The sequence below is a fragment of the Lynx canadensis genome, chromosome B3 (assembly GCF_007474595.2).
Source record: "Lynx canadensis isolate LIC74 chromosome B3, mLynCan4.pri.v2, whole genome shotgun sequence".
Taxonomy (NCBI): Eukaryota; Metazoa; Chordata; class Mammalia; order Carnivora; family Felidae; genus Lynx; species Lynx canadensis.
In genome coordinates this window covers 55,123,870-55,144,482 of record NC_044308.2, presented here as the reverse complement: position 1 = coordinate 55,144,482, position 20,613 = coordinate 55,123,870, and the positions used below count along the sequence as shown (strand labels likewise).

Genomic DNA, 20,613 nt, shown 5'->3' with positions numbered 1-20,613 from the left:
TTTTACAATGACAACAATAGTCACTATTTATTCAGCAGCTACTGTATGCCAAGCACTGTGCCAAGGGCATTATATACATTATATCTCATTTACCTGAATTGATATTAACAGTGCATGAAAATTTTAGCTTTCATCACGGTGACAGGCCTGAAATAATCAGCCTCTGTACATGCATATCTTAGCTGGAATTTGGAGCATGAAATTCTTTTAAAAATTTTTTTTTTTTTTTTCAATGTTTATTTATTTTTGGGACAGAGAGAGACAGAGCATGAACGGGGGAGGGGCAGAGAGAGAGGGAGACACAGAATCGGAAACAGGCTCCAGGCTCCGAGCCATCAGCCCAGAGCCTGACGCGGGGCTCGAACCCACGGACCGCGAGATCGTGACCTGGCTGAAGTCGGACGCTTAACCGACTGCGCCACCCAGGCGCCCCGGAGCATGAAATTCTTTTAAAAAAATTTTTTTTTTCAACATTTATTTTTGGGACAGAGAGAGACAGAGCATGAACGGGGGAGGGGCAGAGAGAGAGGGAGACACAGAATCGCAAACAGGCTCCAGGCTCTGAGCCATCAGCCCAGAGCCTGACGCGGGGTTCGAACTCACGGACCGCGAGATCGTGACCTGGCTGAAGTCGGACGCTTAACCGACTGCGCCACCCAGGCGCCCCTGGAGCATGAAATTCTACAGATCCTTTTCTTACAGGGAATGCAGACTGTCCCATTAGATTAACTTTCTCCTAGCCTCTCAGTTCTTTGGGCTGAATTTCAGGGAGTTCAACTGAACCAACAATGGTATTGCCTCTATTAGGTAAAATGCAATATGGAACTGTCTTACCTTCCTTCCCCTCATTAGTGCCAGACCACCACTCCTTATCTCAAGTCCTATATTTATCCTGAAAGCTAACAATAAAGCATGAACCACAGACACACTGAGCTAAGCATCATCTGTACCCCAGAGACCAGTCGTTGAGATTTTAAACACTGTGCCATTTATTAGAATGGACCCATAGTCATGCTTCGTATGAAGAGTAATATAGTGAGCATGAAGGCATTCTAGCTTCATGCTTCTTTTTATAATTTGGCTAGAACCTGTCATTTTTGAACCAATAGTAATATTATTGGCATTATCTTGTATATCTATAAATTTGAAACTTAGCATTATTGGACAGTTTGGAATGTTAATAAATATCTTTGCAAACTTTCTTAAGAAAATGTTGATATAATTAAGAAAAGGACATTTACCACATTGCCAATGTACAAATATTTTAATGTTCGTTTCAAGTCACAGGGGCTTGCCAAACTGGCTTTTGGAATCAAAGTCTGTTATTTGTAAAGAAATTATGCCATTACCTAATTCAAGCTCACCATGATCTCCATTATGTTTTAAATTATGTTATATCCCATAATCTGTTATATTACCATAAGTAACTATAGTAAAACATTATTATATTATTCCACATACTTACCATCATGTCCTCTAATTTGAAAACACCAACTAAACACTTAAAAACAATATCATCTACACAGAGTGACTTCTTTTACTTGATGTTTAATAAAATAATCTCCTACAAATGTTCTGAAAAGGTTTTCTTATGAGCTATTGGTATTAGGCAAACAAAAATTACAAACAGCTTAATTATCACGTCTTAAGATTTGCTAAGTCTGAGGAAATATTTGGGGTAAAGCAACTTAGCACATCAAAAGCACACTAATTAAATGAAGTGGAAGACTGATGGGAATTGATGAAATATATGAATTATAGGATGTTTCTTTGAAAAATAATTTCAGTTATAAAACCTTAAATGAAATGTTGACAAGGGTGGCTTGCTTTAATAAAGGGATAGGAATGTTTAGTAATTAGCATGTTAACTATAAAATATAAAAATGTGATTTTTAACCTCATAAAATTTGGTATTTATAGTGTTATAGTGGTAATTCATTCAATATGCCTTTTTCCACAGGTAAAGGAAAAAACTTCAGTGTAGATCTGATCTAAAGTATAACAAGTTTCAAAGAAGGGAGGGTAAGCTAATGAAAAATGTTATACAAAATGCTTTATAATGCAATTAAAATGTTAGTGGTTTTAGAACTTGTGTTACTTGATAATTATGGCAGTAGTCTCTTAACCATCAAATATTTTCTTGTTCAAATTGAAAAAACATACCTGTACAGCCAGTTTTTCCTTTTTTGCCTGAATATCCCATATCACAGTGGCAGATGAATGAACCTTTCGTGTTTTCACAGGTTCCACTTAGGCAGATATTTGGATTTAGGTCACATTCATTGACATCTGTAAAATACAGATATTATTAACACATATAACTGTTTGATATCATTGAAAACTTTTCTCCCTGACAGAAGACAAAAAAAGGGACCATATTTACAGAGCTCAATTCACACCTGCCACACTCAGTTCATACCACAGGCCACCCCAGCAGACTGGCTCTTTATCTGGGCTACAAGCAGGAGGTCACGTAATCAAATAAACAGACTGACCCTAGGCTGTGTATAGAGCCTGTTTATGTGACAGTCTAGAAAACTTTTTAAAATGACATATTCTGTTGCAAGATAAAAATTTTAATTCAGCCTGAGACTGCCAACATGTTAGATTCCATATTTTAAAAGTAAGTATAGATGCACTATTAGTCTTAGTTCAGGTCGTGACAAACTTCACTCCTTGCCCAAATTAAAAAGTTTCTGTTTTTTATGACATTCACTTTACTGGGTTTTTTTAAGTTTATTTATTTGACAGAGACAGAGACAGTGCAAGTGGGTGAGGAGCAGAGAGAGAGAATCCCAAGCAGGCTCTGCACTGCCAGCACAGAGCCTGATGCGGGACTTAAACCCACAAAACCACAAACGAGATCATGGCCTGAGCCAAAACGACTGAGCCACCCAGTCACCCCTATGATATTCACTTTAATTTGTAGGGCTTCATAAATATTCAGTAAGGGTTTTCTGAAGATACAAATGTGAGATAATTTAAAATTTTAATTCTAGACTCTCACTTCTGGCCAAGATGGAGTAATAGAGGTGGAATTTGCTTTCCCATGGGAAACACCAGCAAAAAAACAACAGAGGCAACAAAGACAGTGATGCCTGAGAGAAAGAAAAGCTAGGTGAGCTCCATAAATGCCCTAGATTACAGTGTATGGACAGTTTTAAGTCCATGGCATAGGGAAGGGGATGACCGTTGGAGCCAAGTAGTGTCCCAGAGTTGAGGGGATACTGCTGGACATCCTGGAAGGTCAAGGTAGTCAGAGTTCACAAGGAAGAGTAAAAGAAAGAAGGGAGAGAGAGAGCTCTGGGAATCTGCAAAGGGTCCCTGTCATATATTCAGATGAGTAGTGATCAGTGCATTCAGGTAAAGAAACCACTCGAAGCTAGGAGAAGTATCACTCACAACAATTAGAGGGAACAATCATCAGGGCTCACAGAAGGCCTGTAATTGTGCCTGTTCCTACCAGTCAGATTGAAAAATCTCATAATTTAGAAGGGTCTTCCTTCAATAATGGGGCAAAATAAGCCTTACAGCAACTGCTGCTTCAAAGCATAACATCAAAACTTTGAAAAGACCCATCTGTTTCCAAATAACTTAACTGGGTTGCAGAACAAAGCCCAAGAATATTTCTAGGGATACAAAAATATCTAGCGCCTAGTAAGTCAAAATTTATAGTGTCTGGCATTCAATCAAAAATTACCAAGCATTCAATGAAGCAGGAAAATATGACCCATAATGAAGAAGAAAGTCAATTTACTGAAATGACCCAGAACCGACACAGATGATGGAATTGGTAGACAAGGACACTGAAGCAGTTATTCTAATTCTACTTCATATGCTCAAAAAGCTAGAGGAATGACTGGACATAGAGAAGATGTGAAAAATGCCCCAAATCAAATTTTTGGAGATGAAAACTACAATGTCTGAGCTTAAAAAATACTGAATGAGATTATATATTACAGAAGAAAACTGTAACAAATTTGAAGACATAGCAATAGAATACATCAATACAATCAATTGTAGAGTTTGTCACATTCTTGTCAGAAATAAATTTTGCTTGCCTTTAGTAAAAATATTTTAAAGGCCTAGACTCTAGTCACAACAGAAGAAGGGTTAAGGAGACAGAAATAATGCACAGACACAAAATAAGTGTACGTGTGGAGTTGACCAATGGTTAACTCAGTCCACATAACATATCTGACAAGAACATTATGTCACAGTCACAAGAAAGTTGCTCTTTGGACTGCTGGATTTGAAATATTACTAATATGCTCCTAAATATCCTTACTTTCCCCATAGGATCCATTTATCAACTACCCAAACTAGTGCTAATGTCATTTAACAGGGCTTGTGAATACCCAGATTCACAAGCCCTGGAAATGGAAAATTCTGTCTTCTTTTCTCACCTACACAAGTCTTCATGTCTTCAGATGCCATGAATCCATCATAACACAAGCACCTGTACTCCCCGGGTATGTTTGTACACTGACCACCATCACAGATATTGGGGTTATCTTCACACTCATCAATGTCTGCAGAGAATAAAGCCAACAATAGTGTGTTGTTAATATTAGTTCTGTTATAAAAGGGTGAGAAAGTCCAATAAACTCAGCCTATTTGCATAAGAGAATTAGTTCTCAAATCCAAATGTCCCATCAATTTATCCTGGGTGAAAAAGCAGAAAACCATTTTCAAGATTTACAATACACTATTCAGGATCAAGATCCACACCCTCTTAGAAATCCATCATTTAATTAGTAATTTTATTCCTGATATGAATTTATCACTCAACAATGATTATGAATTTTATTTTTCTCATTGTCAAATGTAAATGCCTAAGATCTATTATCTGGTTTACTGCTATTTTAAAGGTGAAGTTTGCTTAAAATAAGTTTATCTACTTCGATGCATTTTTAGTAAAAATATTTATTTTCAACATTTAACTATTATGGTCAAATTTATATTTTAGCTTTTCAAGGAGATTTTTCTAGATAAGATAAAATAATTTTGATTCCTAAACCCAAGGCCTCTTCTTAACAGAAACCAAAGTGCAAACCTGTCTTACCTACCTCCCTTCTCATCTCCAGCTGACGACATGGCTCTTCCAGCCCGGGATGATACAACAGGAAGTGAAAATTAGAGCAACAGTTCTCAAGTGTTAGCACTTGGAGAACTTGTGAAAACAGATTATTGGGATCTATCCCCAGAAGTTTCTGGTTCTGTAAATCTGGGTAAGGCCCAAGATTTTGCATTTCTAACACATTCTTGAGTGATGCTGATGCTGCCGGTCCAGAGAATCTGGGCCCTGAGTAGCACTGAATAAACCAAAAGATCAGATTCTTCAAGATTCTGATCAATAAGATAACTATATTTTATACTCCATATGCCAGGAACTGTGCTAAGCACTCTATACACTCCCCCACACAAGCAATCTGAACCCTATCTTTTAGATGAGGAATCTGACGCAAAGGATCTTTATTAAGGACACGCAGCTAAAATATGTGACAAAAAATTTTTTCAACTCAGGACTGTCTGACTCCAAAGTATGGGCCCTGAACCACTCTAGGTATGGACCTGTTATTGAGAGATTTCATAGGAAGCTAAGACCTACTCACCAGTGCATGACCTCTGGTCGGGCATTAGTGCGAATCCTGGCTGACAGCTACATTCATAGCTGCCTTCCGAGTTTGTGCAGAAAGTCTCACAATTACCATTCATTATGCTGCATTCGTCGATGTCTAAGAAAAATAAAAACAACATCACCTTTCTCTGCGTTTGAGATCATGGCATGGGTTTAAAGTTTCCAAAGAAAAACAAAACAAGACAAAAACATCCTAGGGCAACTGGAAGTCATTGGGTCATTCAATTCCTTCAACACATATAAAGGACAAACCTACCATGTGCTAGAGATAAGAATCTAATAGTGAATGAGACAGATCCTATCCCTACCTTCATCATGCTTATGTTGCAGCCGGGAGTTAAATGAACAATCAGTTACACAGTACATGGTGTGCCACATGCAATGTAGGATAATGGGCACGTGGATGAAATTCTCTGGGTCACATATTCAATTATAAACTTGACACTCAGTTAGATCGGCTGACGTTCCAATCCTTTTCAAGAACCTGAGTTGGAATTCTCAGTTGTCCTGGGCCATGTTTCAGAAAAATTTGGGCTGATTTATGGCTTTGGGTGGAAACCATGTGAGACTTGGCAGTTCCACATGATGTACACCCCAAACCAGGCAAAAACTGGCAGCTTTTAAAAAGTTTCACTTTGACTTTGGGCACAATAAACCCAGAGGGCTTTCTATGCCACTCTTCCCACTAAACCCACAGAGGGCTGTCCACAAAGCAAAATGCTTGTCCCACAAAACCCCGTCTTTAAGAAGTGCCAGACCTGGCCTCCATCTCAACGTAAGATATGAACAGAACACAGTCTTCTTTCCAATAATTATTCTTTGAAATGTCTTAACTGATCTAAACCACCTAAGGGCAGACACCGTACCCTATGTTTTTTGTCTTTGTCACAGAACCCAGGCTCTGTTTATGGCAGGTGGTTAGTAATCACTTGCTGATTTGCCTGGGTACGCACGTGCATAAACAAAGCATGTGCTACCGTTCAAAGCAGCATGGCTCAAATTATACTTGTTAGAGCTAAAACATCCAACATCCTTCATTTAAATGGTTCTTTAAAACAGAAAAGGGAGGTGAGATCCAAAGATCGTGAGCCACCATGAAAAGAATTTTTACTTGCAGGAAAATAAGGAAGACAAAGTAAAAGCAACTAGTGATGAAAACAAAACTCAGAGAACATTGTTCGGGTGTTTTAGGAAGAGACAATAAAATATAAAATGAAAGAGAGAACTTACCGACACAGAACAGCCTGTCAGGAGTTGGATTATAGCCAGGGTTGCAGGCACACTGATACTTCCCTATGAGGTTCACACAACGGCCATTGGGGCAGAGGTTCGCACTCAGTTCACACTCGTTGATGTCTGTTTAGAAAATAAAAATAGTTAACATCCAGACAGAAGCTTCTGACTGTGGCAGAAGCATGGGTTGAACAGCCGATGACAAATAAGTGGTCTGAAAGTCTTCTTCCTTACCTATACATGCTGAGATGTTGGGGGACAGCTGATGACCAGGAGGACATTCGCAGCGGAAGCTTCCCTCTGTGTTTAGGCAAACACCTCCTCGGCACAGGAGAGGATCTCTCTGACACTCATCGATATCTGCAAAATGGCGATGGCCCATGTTGACGATGGTGGTGGTGTCCTAGTCCAGGACCCCAGGCCAGTGCCCTCCTCAGTGCACCCAGTTGGTTAGAGTCTTGGCTGCCCATGGCTCACAGACTCCCTTCTTGGAGAACCACTGTCCCTCTCACCCAGAAATGTCTGAGAGGCGAGAATTATACCCCACCCCCGTGTTGGGGGCTTCCCAGTGGCTGGCACGGGACTGTACAATGTGACCTCCTTGTCTAACAGTGGGACAACTCTTTGGTGCCATTCATATTCCAGAGGCCCCTGTAGGATCAGGTTAGGGCTAAGAGACCTCTTTCCCTGCCCTAATTTGCTTCCCTTACTTCCTTACAGCTTCTTTCTGAGAGTACTACCTCACAAAAATCCCCATCTCAGGCCTCTCTCTAGGGAACCCGATCTAATACAGCCAGCGTAATCAATCTCTTTTTCTAGATGTTGGACAGAAGCCCCATAATGTGACCTCCAACACAGCTAATGTTTGAATTGTTCTCTCTTCTCTTCCAGGTGTTAAACTCACTTCTTAGACCCATAACTGGTATCCTAGGCCACCTGCCAGCCCACAGCATGAATTCCCTCATGCTTTCTGCATGTCAGTCTCCCTCTGCCCCAGACTGATTCTGGACTCACTGGTCAGGAAACCAGTCCACTGGGGGAGCTGGGGAATCCTGGGAGGGAGGCTCTGAGTTTTCAAAGCTTCAGGGAATCCCTCTCTTCCTGTGCGGATCACATGGTCACACACTTACCCATGCAGTTCTTCATCATCATGAATCCACTTTCATAGCCCTCATCACACTTGCATTCAAAGTCCCCTGGGGTGTTCACACACTGGCCTCGGCCACAGAGGTCAGGGGATATTCGGCATTCGTCGATGTCTGAATGAAGGCAGTAAGTGGCAACACATGAGTATCAGGACAGCTTTCATTCTTGTGGCAATATGTTAAAGGTGAAGAGTTCTAAAGGGTATCCCAGGAAGGGGAGCCCGTCACTGACCTGTGCAGTTCCTTTCTTCAGAGTCAAGAGCAAAGCCACTGTCACACCTGCACTTAAAGCTGCCAATGGTGTTTCTGCACTTGCCGTGGGTGCAGAGGCTGGGAATCATCTTGCACTCGTTGATATCTTCAAGAAAAATAAAATGTGCAGAAAGTTCCTGAGCATCCTATAAGGAGTTTTCCATGCCCCTATTTTACTTTTTAATGTTTATTTATTTTTGAGAAAGAGAGACAGAGAGACAGAGAGAGAGAGAGAGGGAAAGCACAAGCAGGGGAGAGGCAGAGAGAGAGGGAAACAGGATCTGAAGCAGGCTCCAGGCTCTGAGCTGTCGGCACAGAGCCCCACGTGGGGCTCAAACCCATGAACTTCAAGATGGTGACCTGAGCCAAAGTCGGATGATTAACCGACTGAGCCACCCAGGCGCCCCTCAATGCCCTTATTTAAAACCCAGGAGAGTCCTGATTTAAAGTCTTGGCAATATGCATTTTATTGTATTGTATTGTATTGTATTGTATTGTATTGTATTGTATTTTTAATGTTTATTTATTTTTGAGAGAGAGAGAGAGAGAGAGAGAGTGCCAGTGAGCACAAGCAGGGGAGGGGCAGAGAGTGGGGGGGGGGTATTGGGGGTGGGGAGGGAACAGAGGATCTAAAGCAGGCTCTGCACTGACAGCACAGAGCCCAATGTGGGGCTTGAACTCGTGAACCGTGAGATCATGACCTGAGCCAAAGTCGGACGCTCAACAGGCTGAACCACACAGGTGCCCCTTGGCAATATGCAATTTAAAGAATGTGTGATGATCCATGAGAACTATGATTTTGTAAATGCTTCTAGTCTTTTAAACTTCTACATTTTAGAAAGCAATATTAGGGAAGTAGAAGGGGTGTTTATTTGGACTTTTAGAGCCCAGCACACTGCCTGATACATACCAAACACTTAAGTATTTGCTGAATGAATGACTAAATATTCTAAACCACTAGCATCCATACTTAAAAGCACATAGAAGATGACTGGCATATATTGCTTCACAGCAACCAATTGAGAGTATAGTGGAATGAGATATTCATCTATTCTTTTTGATGCTTCTTTGGATACACCTAAAATATAAGAATGGCAAAAAAGATGCCATTTATAATTTAAACTATTTGTAAATATTGTATACTATTAAAAATATTTTCTGAAATATGTATAAAATTTAAAAATATTTTCTCAATTAATATTAAGGTGTTATTAATATAATTAAAAGAGTTTCTTGTACACTAGGGGACTGCATAGGTACCCTGTGATCTCCTTTCAGGAGTTTTTTTTTTTTTTTAAATGCTTATTTATTTTTGAGAGAGAGACAGAGACAGAGACAGAGAGAGAGAGAGACAGAGTGCAAGTCGGGGAGGGGCAGAGAAAGCGGGAGACGCAGAATCTGAAGCAGGCTCCAGGCTCTGAGCTGTCAGCACAGAGCCTGATGCAGGGCTCAAGCTCACAAATGGTGAGATCATAACCTGAGACGAAGTCGGATGCCTAACAAACTGAGCCACCCAGGTGCCCCTCCTTTCAGGAGTCTTTCTAAAGCCAGACCTAAAGTTCAAAGAATACAAGTTCATTTCTACAACATGTCATGAAAGACAAATTAAATCTCCAGAATAAGTCCTTCTGTGGCAATGGATTGCCACAGTCTTTGGAAGCAAATTATTCAAAATCCTTTGAATTTACTTAGGAGACATTTAAGAGGCCATCTAGAAACTGTCTCTATAGACAGAATTTTAATCCCCATGGTTTCTTGGACTGAACACTCGGTACAAAAAAAGTTTACACTTTTTATATAAGAATAATTAAGCAATATTCATATACTCATTTCCCAGTTTTATAAGTTGATTTAGTCATGAAGTGTAATAACTAGGCCCAGACACACTGGGAAACCAAGATAAAAATCTATAGCAGGAATATAAACTGAGACTCTCTGAAAAACTGGAATTCTGAGAAACCAGTCATGATTTTTTCCGTGTGCTAAAGTAAACAAGTTATGCATCATTGTGCGTAAAAAGTTAAATCAATTTTGGAATTAGATTAAATCTGTAATTTCTCGTTTTTTTTTACATGAATTTTAGGTTATAGTATAATAAACCGAAATAGTGTTTGAGATATCATAAGACACTGGAATGTGTTTGGCACAGGAATGACTTTCACTGTATTTTGGACCAAGAGGACCTGCCACTGGCTTCTCATGCCACTCACCCTCAATATCTATACTCAGGTGAACTGAAGTGACCCAGATGAAATCAGGAGATAAAAGGGCAAATCATATAGCATTAGCAGATGGAATTAAAATTCCCCAACAAGTTGCCTTTTTGTTTCTATTTGGTTTAGGATAGTACTATAATCTACGTTAACACTTAATAAATAGCTAATGGGAGAGGCAAGTGACCTCGGGCAGTCCTGGAGGTGGGGAAGGAGAAGCTGTCGCAGAGTGACCATCTGCTGTCTGTTAACCCAGCGGGTGAACGATGTACGCTCAGATCATCGAGGGATGGCCACATGGGTGATGTTCACTGTAGTTCTCCTGGTAGCATAACCTCCAGTCCATCTAAAAAGAGGAGCAATCAAGCACTGAAACAATTGTACCTTTGAAGAAAGGTTTTCCATTTGTAATTTCTTTGGTGGCGAATCCAGGCCCCCTGGGACAGAGCTCCTCGTACTCAGGCGTGTTCCTCACAGGACACTCCTCGCATTCCTCGGTACCCCAGGCCGCCCCGACCGAGCAGCAGCAGGCGTCCATGCGGTGGCGGCCGGCAATGGGCAGAGTGCACTCCTCGTCCTCGTACCTCAGGAAGCAGGTTTCCACGCGGATATCTGCCAGATGGAACACAGGAAGGCTTACGAGAGCTACTCTGTTTTCACTGGCCCCAGCTGCCAACCAGTTGTGTCAGGCAAAGTACAATAAACACCATAATCTGTGATGTACTTATTGGCCAGAATGATTTTTTTTTTTTTTCCCAAAAGGAGCTCAGGCTTTCTGATGGGTATTCCCACCTAATAAAGACTCCCTTTTCTTTGGTAGCTCATATTTATTTGGACCTCCTATTTCTGAAAACATTCCTTTCAAGTTTAGGCACCTTCTGATAATTCTACATGAGGAACGGTATTCTGGGAAATCCCAGAATGCTCTTTTGGGAGATGTCTGCTCCCTGTACAGACATGCTTACTACCAATGCATGCGCTCCATAATGCCTTGATGTCTGCTCTCTGGCTACAAGGAAGCTGCACTCTTTATCACTGGAGAACACCTAAGCCAGCTCCAGCATACCTCATTTTTGGAGAGGTGCAATGTTAAATTCCAAAACGAAGACTGCCTTACTTGGGATTAAAGAGGAAAAATACAAAGAAAAGCCATCCATTCCTCTTCTCAAGTATTTCTTTCACCTTTACATGGTCTTATGTGTACATTCTTTGGGGCACATGTGGGTACCTCTAGCCCCAACCCCAAATTCACGGAATTGTAAGGGAGAGTAGGAGAAGTGACATGGTGGATGTCAGAAGACCTGGAGCTTGGTCTTGCAACTAAGAAGCTGCTTGTCTTAGACAAATTATGAACCCTGTCCCTGACTTTCCATATCTGTAAAATGATGTTGCACCCATCCTTGGGGGGGGGGTACTGTGAGGCTCAGATGAGATTGTGTGTCTGGAAACTGTAAAGTGTAATTAAAACCTAAGGCATTATCTTCCCTCTCTTTCTCCTTCACAATGTGGTCTTTAACCATTCACCTAAGTGCTTGAACTTCCTTTAATGTCAGAAAGCTTCTGAAGTCTTTGGGGCAACTCTACATTCAGGTTGCCTCTAATCAGATGGGTAGCTCCTATCTTTTAAAATGATTTCTACATTAAACACTGAAGCATCTTTTGACTGAAGAACTTAGAAGAAGGTTTTCATTAAATGCTCATTCCTCCTAAACAAAAGCTGACTCCAGAGGAGAGTAATTGACATCCATGGTTGCAACAAGACTCAAGCCTTGGGATTCCATCTTTTCCCTCCCATATTGCTTATGCTATAAACCATACAGTTCTATATTTAAAGGTTAGTTAGTTCTAATTCATAAACAATCTGAATCCCTTACCCTCATATCACTCTTTTAACCACCTATAGTGGTTAAGGATGATCTCAGAGGAATATGGTTTCAGATACACAATGTATCTGAGCATCATTTTCAGAGTCATGGACCAAAAACGAGTGACCCAAGAGACATATTCCTGGCAGTCAGAAGCCACAGAAGTAGCATCAGAATAACTCTGCCAGATGCCACACACGATTGTGGAATCTCAAACGTGCTGTCATTAAAAGTCCATAGGGCAGCTTTCTAAGAACTCAGGGTCCCATCTTCCATATCATTGCTACTTGGACTTGAGCAGTTGGCATGGAGAATCCCACCATGATTAAAAGTGACAGTACCCCTGGGCTCCTTCACTATTCAGGACTGTGGCACTCTTCACTCATACCCATAAGAGTTTCCTGCAAGGACCTGTCCATCTTGCCAATGGCAGGACATGCCTAGCAGCCATGGGCTACAGTTTTCAATCAAGCAAAAATGCTCTTGCCTACGTTCACCTTGTATCCTATAGTCCATGGCATATGGGGGCAGATTTAAGAGCTTTGGAATAATAACCACGATGGTAATATTTAAGGAATAGTTACATCAATATAGAACTAAAGTTTCTCTTCACTAACATGTTCTCTACTCTTTGTATAAAGGATAAAAAAGAGCTTGAGTGAGGAAGCCTATTTGTCAAGGGAACCACCATAAATCCTAGTGGAAATGTTGAATTGGGCGTGTGTGTATCTGTACTTGAAACCAAATATTCAACTTTGTCTTGTTAACTGACTCTTTAATAATCTTTAGGAGATGGTCATTAGAAAAGTAATGAGCTCAGGATTTACCTAGGCAGATCCTCCCTGTGGCATCCAAAGTCATCCCACTGGGACACTGACATTTAAATGATCCCTTAGAGTTAACACATAAGCCATTTTTGCATACTCCTGGGAATACTTCACACTCATTTATATCTATGAAGAAAAAAAAGCATGAAGTTAAAATATCTATACAACATCATTCTGTTTTATTTCATACAAGGGGTCATAATTATTCTCACAACAGAAAAGGCCATTTTGAACCAAACAAATTCACAAAATTAGTTTGCCTCCAAATAGTTGATGTAGAATTTCTGGGATCTTTGAATAGCAACCATGCTGAGTCCACCTATTACCAAAGTTATAAGAGTTTCTCCATTGGTCCTAGCGAGTAATTTTTTTTAAGTTTTATTTATTTATATTGAGAGAGACAGAGACAGTGTGAATAGGGGAGGGTCAGAGAGAGGGAGGGAGAGAGAATCCCAAGCAGGCTCCACACTGTCAGCGCAGAGCCTGATGTGGGGCTCGAACTCAGGAACTCACGAACTGTGAGATCATGGCCTGAGTCAAAACCAAGAGTCAGATGCTCAACCAACTGAGCCACTGGGCAACCCAGTAATTTTTGAGTTACAGAGGCTGGGAGTTGGTGTGAGTTCTTGGTGACAGCTCTCGGTACTATAGACATCTCAGGTAAGACTCCCAGGAGTCACATAATTAGCTTTATGAGATCAGATGTCTGGAAATAAGTAGAGACAGAAACCTGGTCTTTCAAATGAACAAAGAAGAGATTGCGTGAAGGTGAGCATTGAGAAAAATCCCACTGAGAAATATGTGGGGTCAGTCAAAAGTGTCTTTTTAAGTGTCATCTGCTGAGATGTCCCCAGAAGGCACATAGTTCTAACTCAGCAATGGTCTCAGACTGTTCTGTCCCAGCTTGAGTTAGGGAGAGTCAAAAGATGCTCATGTTCGTTCATTCATCATTCACCCAGTCTCTCTCAAATGTACCAGTCCCTCCCAGTGCTTAATGGAACTCAGTATGTTCTCTGCACTTAACTTGGAAAAATATTCACCATCAAGTTAATTCAAAGAAATATACTTGCCAATGCCAAAAAGGGGGAACATTAGTCAAGAAACACACACACACACACACACACACACACACACACACACACTGCGTCTCTATTTAGAAGAAATAACTTTCCAAGTGAGTGATGTTGAAAAATCTATTTGAAATCTTTCCTTGTGAGACATGTAAGTGGGGAGGGGAAATTTACCTTTTTGGGTTTTTTGTTCTGGCCACTTGTACATCAAAATGTGCTGCTGAGGTCAGATAAGTTATTAACCGTGGGTCTGGACCAGAGAAAGGCCAAAGGATTCAGTCATCATTTGGAAAGCAAGACCTTGGGTGGGGGTTGTAGTGTTCCTCTTTATGTGAGCAAGGAAAAAACTTCATTTCATTCCACATATGGGACTAATTGCTGTTTTTAAAATTTTTCAGCTGCTGTGTCATGTCAGGTTGTGTTAGTCACCCTGACCTGCATCTATCTGGGACTCCGTGAGAAAGAATCACAGCAGACTGGAGAGGATCCACATAAACTTTCAAAAAGGAGGCAACAGAGTATGTCCTTCTATATCATTCATGACCGTGAAACAAACAAACAAACAAACAAACAAACAAAACCCAGGACAAACCAAGAAAAAATGCAAATTTTATAGTCTCATTGAAAACTTCCACTTTTGTCTTCCAGATAGTGTTTTGAAAGTGCAGTCACTCTAAAAGTCACTCTTTTAGGTCAGCCTAAAACATTTTCAGTCACCCTGCCCTGTGGCCATAGTGATCCAACACTGGCAACAGCATATATATGCTTGTGAAATTAACATCTGTTATGTTCTGCAATTCTCATTAATTTTTCTCTCTGCTGCATATTTCTTACTGTAAAGTTTCATGACAACTTTATCCAGTCCAAGTTAACATAAGCATTCTTCTTGCACACAGAAATTTATGGTTTATAAATAATCATAAATACCTTCACACTGTGTTCCTTTAATTCTTGAATAGCCTTTACCACATATAGGATCTGTAAAAAACAAACAAATAAATAAAAACCAAAAAACAAATTTGAGATAACAATATCCAGACTTTGTATGACATAGTGTAAGAAACATGAAGGAGTACCTGGACGTGAATTAGATTTCGTTGCTATGAATAAGTCTAAGATAACAAGGTGTTTCTGAGACTGTATAGATGAAGAAGGAGAATGAAATGTCTCTTTGAATTAAGCTCAGTTCCTCTGATTCTGAAGACCCAAAGTTCCCCTAAAGATCATTCTAAGGTGATCACTAAGAAGGAAATTGGCTAGATTTCTCTCTTGCTAACAACTCTAAAATAGGAGTCACAGTATATGATTATTGTAACATGAATATGGAAGACCAAGTCTAAAATTTGAAGATCTCCTGCCCTGCAGCATTCACACATATAAATTCACACATTTATATACCCAGACACCAAATCAATAAAATCATCAGCAAGGCTCTCAAACCTCAGCTTTTCAACAGATTTAGAAGTTAGGTCATGAATAGTGGTTCCTTTATGTCGGTCTATTTTTGGAAGATAATCTATGCCTGCAAAAAGCCCTAAGTATGAGGTTCTAAGAGAGCCCATAGAAATTGCTGATCTAGGAAGGCAACATCAGGAAACCACATTACAGTGTGTGATAGACAATAATAACCAAATCACATGAAATTACTGTCCTTGACACTTCTCTTAGTTTCCTATTCAGCACAATGTTTCATTGAGGTCAGTGGAATTAAATCTAAAATTCCCAGGTGAACCTAAATGAAAAAAGCACTGGGTTTCCTCTTTCTAAGCGAAGACACCAGTGGGACGGGTCCCGTAGCCACAGTGCCTGTCTCTCTCTTACCGAGTTGGCATAGGGTACAAGGGCTCCCCCAGGCAGCACCGAGGGAAGAACAGCACTGGGACTTTAAAGTGGCTCCATTGATGTTGATCTCACACCGCCCATCAATGACAGTCTGCCAGCAAGTGCCCTTGATAGTTTCTGCAAGGAGGTTGGAGAAGATTTTATTAGATACTTAATAAAATCTTTATCAAACATTCAAATATGTGCATTGGAATTACAGCAAGAAGGGCATCATGAAACAAGGGATAATGATAATTTAAACTTTTGTTTATCCATACTTAAACTCTTATGCAATAAGGTCTTTTGCATCAAAAGTAGACACTAAATACAGTACTGATACAGCAGAATAAATACCTATGCAGATGGTTTTTGTTGGATCCAAAGTACTTTCAGAAGAACATTCACAAATAAAAGAGCCCGGGCTATTCTTGCAGACGCCATTAATGCAAGGACTTGATTCACATTCATCAATGTCTAAAACAAAAAGAGGTCTACATTACTGCTAAAAACTAGTCTTGGGCATGAAGGAATATTTAAACTGTGGCCTAAATTGCTACCACATATTCTTTATTAGATAGTAAAGCTGGCCTAGATAGATTTTTTTTCTAGACTAGATGGAAAATCAAGAATAATAATTGAGGGGCGCCTGGGTGGCTCAGTTGGTTAGGCAACCGACTTCGGTTCAGGTCATGATCTCATAGTTTGTGGGTTCGAACCACGCATCAGGCTCTGTGCTGACAGCTCAGAGACTGGAGCCTGCTTCGGATTCTGTGTCTCCCCCTCTCTCTACCCCTCCCCTGCTCACGCTCTGTGTCTCTCTGTCTCTCAATAATAAATAAACATTAAAGAAATTTAAAAAAAAGAATACTAATTGAGCATATCTCTATAGCACAGAATCTGGCACATGGCTGAATGTTTTTATTCAGGAAATCTGGAGCAAATTTTAAGTGTGATCTCTGAATTACTAGCTATGTAATATTTTCTTCATGTCTTAAATGATGGCAAATAAAATGCCAACTGCAGGTAAGTACCATAGTAGCTTACAAAGTATATGCAAGTGTCATTTGGGACCACAGAATCTCAATTACAATGATAAAATTGTCTAAAATAGAGGTGACTCTGGGGCACCTGGGTGGCTTAGCTGGTTGAGCATCCAATTCTTGATTTTACCTCAGGTCATAATCCCAGGATTGTGGGATTGAGCCCCATGTTGGGCTCAGCATGGAACCTGCTTGGGATTCTCTCTCTCCTTCTGCCTTCTACCCTTCTTGCTTGCTTGCTTGCTTGCTTGCTTGAATGAATGAATGAATAAATAAATATGACTCTAACTGATTTTCATGGTTTTCCAGTGGCATACCAAAAGACAATAAAGTACCTAATATAAGAATAAAAACATAGTTTACCTTCACAGGTTTTTAGGTCAGGTTTGTAGATAAATCCCTTGGGGCAGGTACAGACAAAACTTCCAGGAGTGTTTCTACACTGTCCATTGTCACAAAGCAGACTGTTCAACACACATTCATTAATATCTGCAAAACCAATGAACATGAACTTTTAGAGGGAGCTAATTCTTTGCATGCAATTTCTCTGCTTTTTATAGGTTAAATTTTTAAGGTCATATGAAATGATTAATTTAAGCAAGGAGGGAAAACTCCTCTACCACAGGTTTTTGCCTAACTTACCTAATTTGAGGAAAATAGGGGTTTCATCTGATTATTTATAGTAGGGATCTACACAGTCTAAAGTCACCAGATACTGTTCAATTTACTTTCTTTACAGGAAGAAACTTGGATTTGCTGGAAATCATTAATCTTTATACAACTGTTTTATTGTGCCAGAATTAAAAGGACTAATCCTATTGATTTAAGGGACTAAATAAACATTTAGAAAGTATGGTCCAACTTTGATATGTGTTAGTTCTAGGATGGTTGTTTCTTCTTTGGAACAACTGAAATGGTCTCCGATTGTGTTTATAGAGTGTGAAGCAATCTATAGAGTTTATAATTCTTATGAGGAATTTAGACTTGAGATTCAGAGAGCTCAGAAAAATTCCTTACTTTCAGGTGAATAATAGGTCTGTCTCATGTAAAATCTAACTTTTGATATGTGTTACTCAGGTAATTTAGGAAGTGTGGAACTTCAACAGTTTGTTATATATAGTTTATAGTTATATATAGTTTAGTTGGCCTAAACTACATCACACAGACATAGAATAGGCTATATGTTCACAAGGAATTTTTTTTTTACACATCAACAAATTCTGCTTATATAATCATTTGACAATCTAGTAGCCCTAACATAAAAGATACACCAATTCAGTACTAGAAATCATCATAGGTTCACAGTGGTAAATACAAGTAAATTAGCAATATATTTATAAAGTACTTAAATTATAAAAAACATTAAGTATAAAGTTATATTATTGTATGAGCAAACAACATGGTGAGAAGTCTATCAAAATGATATAGGGAATGCTAACACTTCCCCAAAGAGTTAGTATTACAATTCTTAAACTTTGATGATGCCAGAAGAATCTGGAACCTTATATCGAGGAATTTATGATTAAGATAAAAACCAGCCAGTCCCTGGAGGGGACGGCTGTGGTGGATTTTTGATTCCTAACTTCATATCTCTAAACATAATCTGAAATATGAACATACTTCTGACCTGATGATAATCAGTTCAACTTTGGAGTATATATTTAACTTGTTGACGAAGAATCCCTACGGCCTCCCAAACTCTCCCTTTTGCTTCCAATGGGGCGATTTTTTGGATGAAGCTAAAACATCTCTGTGTCTTTCTGGGCCTGCTCAAATAAATAATGATTTCTGTCTTCTGATGAAGAGAGGCTTTTACAGAAAAATTAAATTGTAAATCTAGTTTGAAAACACCATGTGTACTCAAATGACAACTGTACCCCAGAAAAAAAGCCCTAAAATTAAGGGTGTGAGAGAGGAAGAATTCACTTCTCAAAAGTCATTGTAGACCACAAAGAGGGAAGGGCTAATTTGGGGACAGCAATAAAAGTTAGGGAAAGAAAAAGAAACCCGTAGTTGAAAGAAGAGGGTTTTGTGATAACTATACAGCTCCCCTGAAGACCTCCTATCCTCATTTTTTTATGTACTAGTTTAGCCTGAGACTAAGATGAAAGGTGATTTAAAGGGGGCAGAGAAGAAGCTTTTATTTACTGTTACTTCTTTTTATGAGTGTGCAAGCCATGAGTGAAGAAGGACAGCAAGTGAAAAATACTCAAGTAAGATTTCTGCTTCTTCGAAAATAATTGCTACCTCCACTTAGCCCATTATGACATTACAGGCAGGCCTAACAACAAAGACATCTATTAGATGCGATATTCTGCTTCAACCTGCACACTGTACATTGCATGACAGAAACTACTCTTGCCATGTTGCATCCTTTAAGAAGTTAGAAAACAAAAGTAAACATTACTTATGCTGAATAGAAGTACAGGGAAGAAGAAGAGAAGGCTAGAGTGTGTGGGGAACAGGTGACCTGCAGAGAGCCAGAGGGGGCAAAATGGTTGAGGGCTTGTTTTAGGACATTTAGAGTTAGCTTTCCTCTCTGTTCTATCTCTAGAATCCCTCTCTTTTCTTTGTACACAGAGCCCTAGTCTCACAGATAGAGCCATGATCTCACAGTATCAAAACAAACTGGGGTAAAGAGATTCCTGAAAGGAGACAGAAATACACAGTTAGGTTGGAGGAGCTTTGAAAAGAATGTGTACAATGGCAAGAGGTCAGGGGACAACTTATGGATATTTCAAAGGTGGTCATTTTTAATAGTTCAACATAGTATAGTAAGCTGTTAAAAAACTACTTAATTGACATGGCCATTTTTCTCAGTCCAGGGGAATGCAGTTCTATATAATGTAATTTATTCCTCTTAAAGTTCAGGCACTGTTTGTCTAATCAAAGGCAACAAGTTTCTTGGTAGGGGTCCAAGTATTTCAGCAAGCTTCTCAACACCAAGAGGATGTGCAGTGGTAAAGTAAGGAACCATGGCAAGTAAAATTGCTTGTTACCCAGGGACAAATAGGAGGAGGAACTTTCTTTTCTTGGGTCAACTAATGGCTGTCTGGGAGATAGCTGAGTTCAGTACCTGGCAAGTAGTTAATACTTGATTGATCATGTGTTGAAAGAATGAAAAGAAAGTCATTTTTGTTTATTTCAATCTGTAGCATCTCAAAATTATTGCATGTTCCACTAACTGACCACCTTAGAGCAGTACTTTTCAAACTCTACCACTAAAATACCACCAGGGCAGAAGACAGTAAGTTCTAACACTGAAGACCCAAATGGCTTTTAGTGAGTAAAAATATAACTGAGGCCCTCCTTTTATCCTTATTAAAGCCTATTACTTTTCATCCTACTCCACGTAAGTATTTTTTTATGTAAAATGTGTTTTGCTTTCAGATAAAAAGGATGCACCATCTTACATTTTGGTTTTAGTACACTCTGGCATATTCCCATGAGAATGAATATTCTGGTGTTAGAAGCTCAACTTCAGGAAACCTGCAGTATTATGTCAC

General features: G+C 39.6%; 1 protein-coding gene across 1 annotated transcript in view; it reads right to left on the bottom strand.

Annotated features, from left to right (window-relative positions):
* Nucleotides 1–20,613, bottom strand: part of FBN1 (fibrillin 1) — a 232,954-nt gene that overhangs the window by 67,444 nt on the left and 144,897 nt on the right. Inside the window, exons 19-31 of the mRNA XM_030318235.1 lie at nucleotides 17,471–17,596; nucleotides 16,422–16,541; nucleotides 16,068–16,205; nucleotides 15,174–15,224; nucleotides 13,177–13,302; nucleotides 10,869–11,096; nucleotides 8,252–8,377; nucleotides 8,005–8,133; nucleotides 7,109–7,234; nucleotides 6,872–6,997; nucleotides 5,616–5,738; nucleotides 4,407–4,532; nucleotides 2,164–2,289 (exon numbers count right to left, since the gene is read on the bottom strand). Coding sequence (XP_030174095.1) covers nucleotides 2,164–2,289; nucleotides 4,407–4,532; nucleotides 5,616–5,738; nucleotides 6,872–6,997; nucleotides 7,109–7,234; nucleotides 8,005–8,133; nucleotides 8,252–8,377; nucleotides 10,869–11,096; nucleotides 13,177–13,302; nucleotides 15,174–15,224; nucleotides 16,068–16,205; nucleotides 16,422–16,541; nucleotides 17,471–17,596 — 1,671 coding nt within the window. The remainder of the gene's footprint in view (nucleotides 1–2,163; nucleotides 2,290–4,406; nucleotides 4,533–5,615; nucleotides 5,739–6,871; nucleotides 6,998–7,108; nucleotides 7,235–8,004; nucleotides 8,134–8,251; nucleotides 8,378–10,868; nucleotides 11,097–13,176; nucleotides 13,303–15,173; nucleotides 15,225–16,067; nucleotides 16,206–16,421; nucleotides 16,542–17,470; nucleotides 17,597–20,613) is intronic.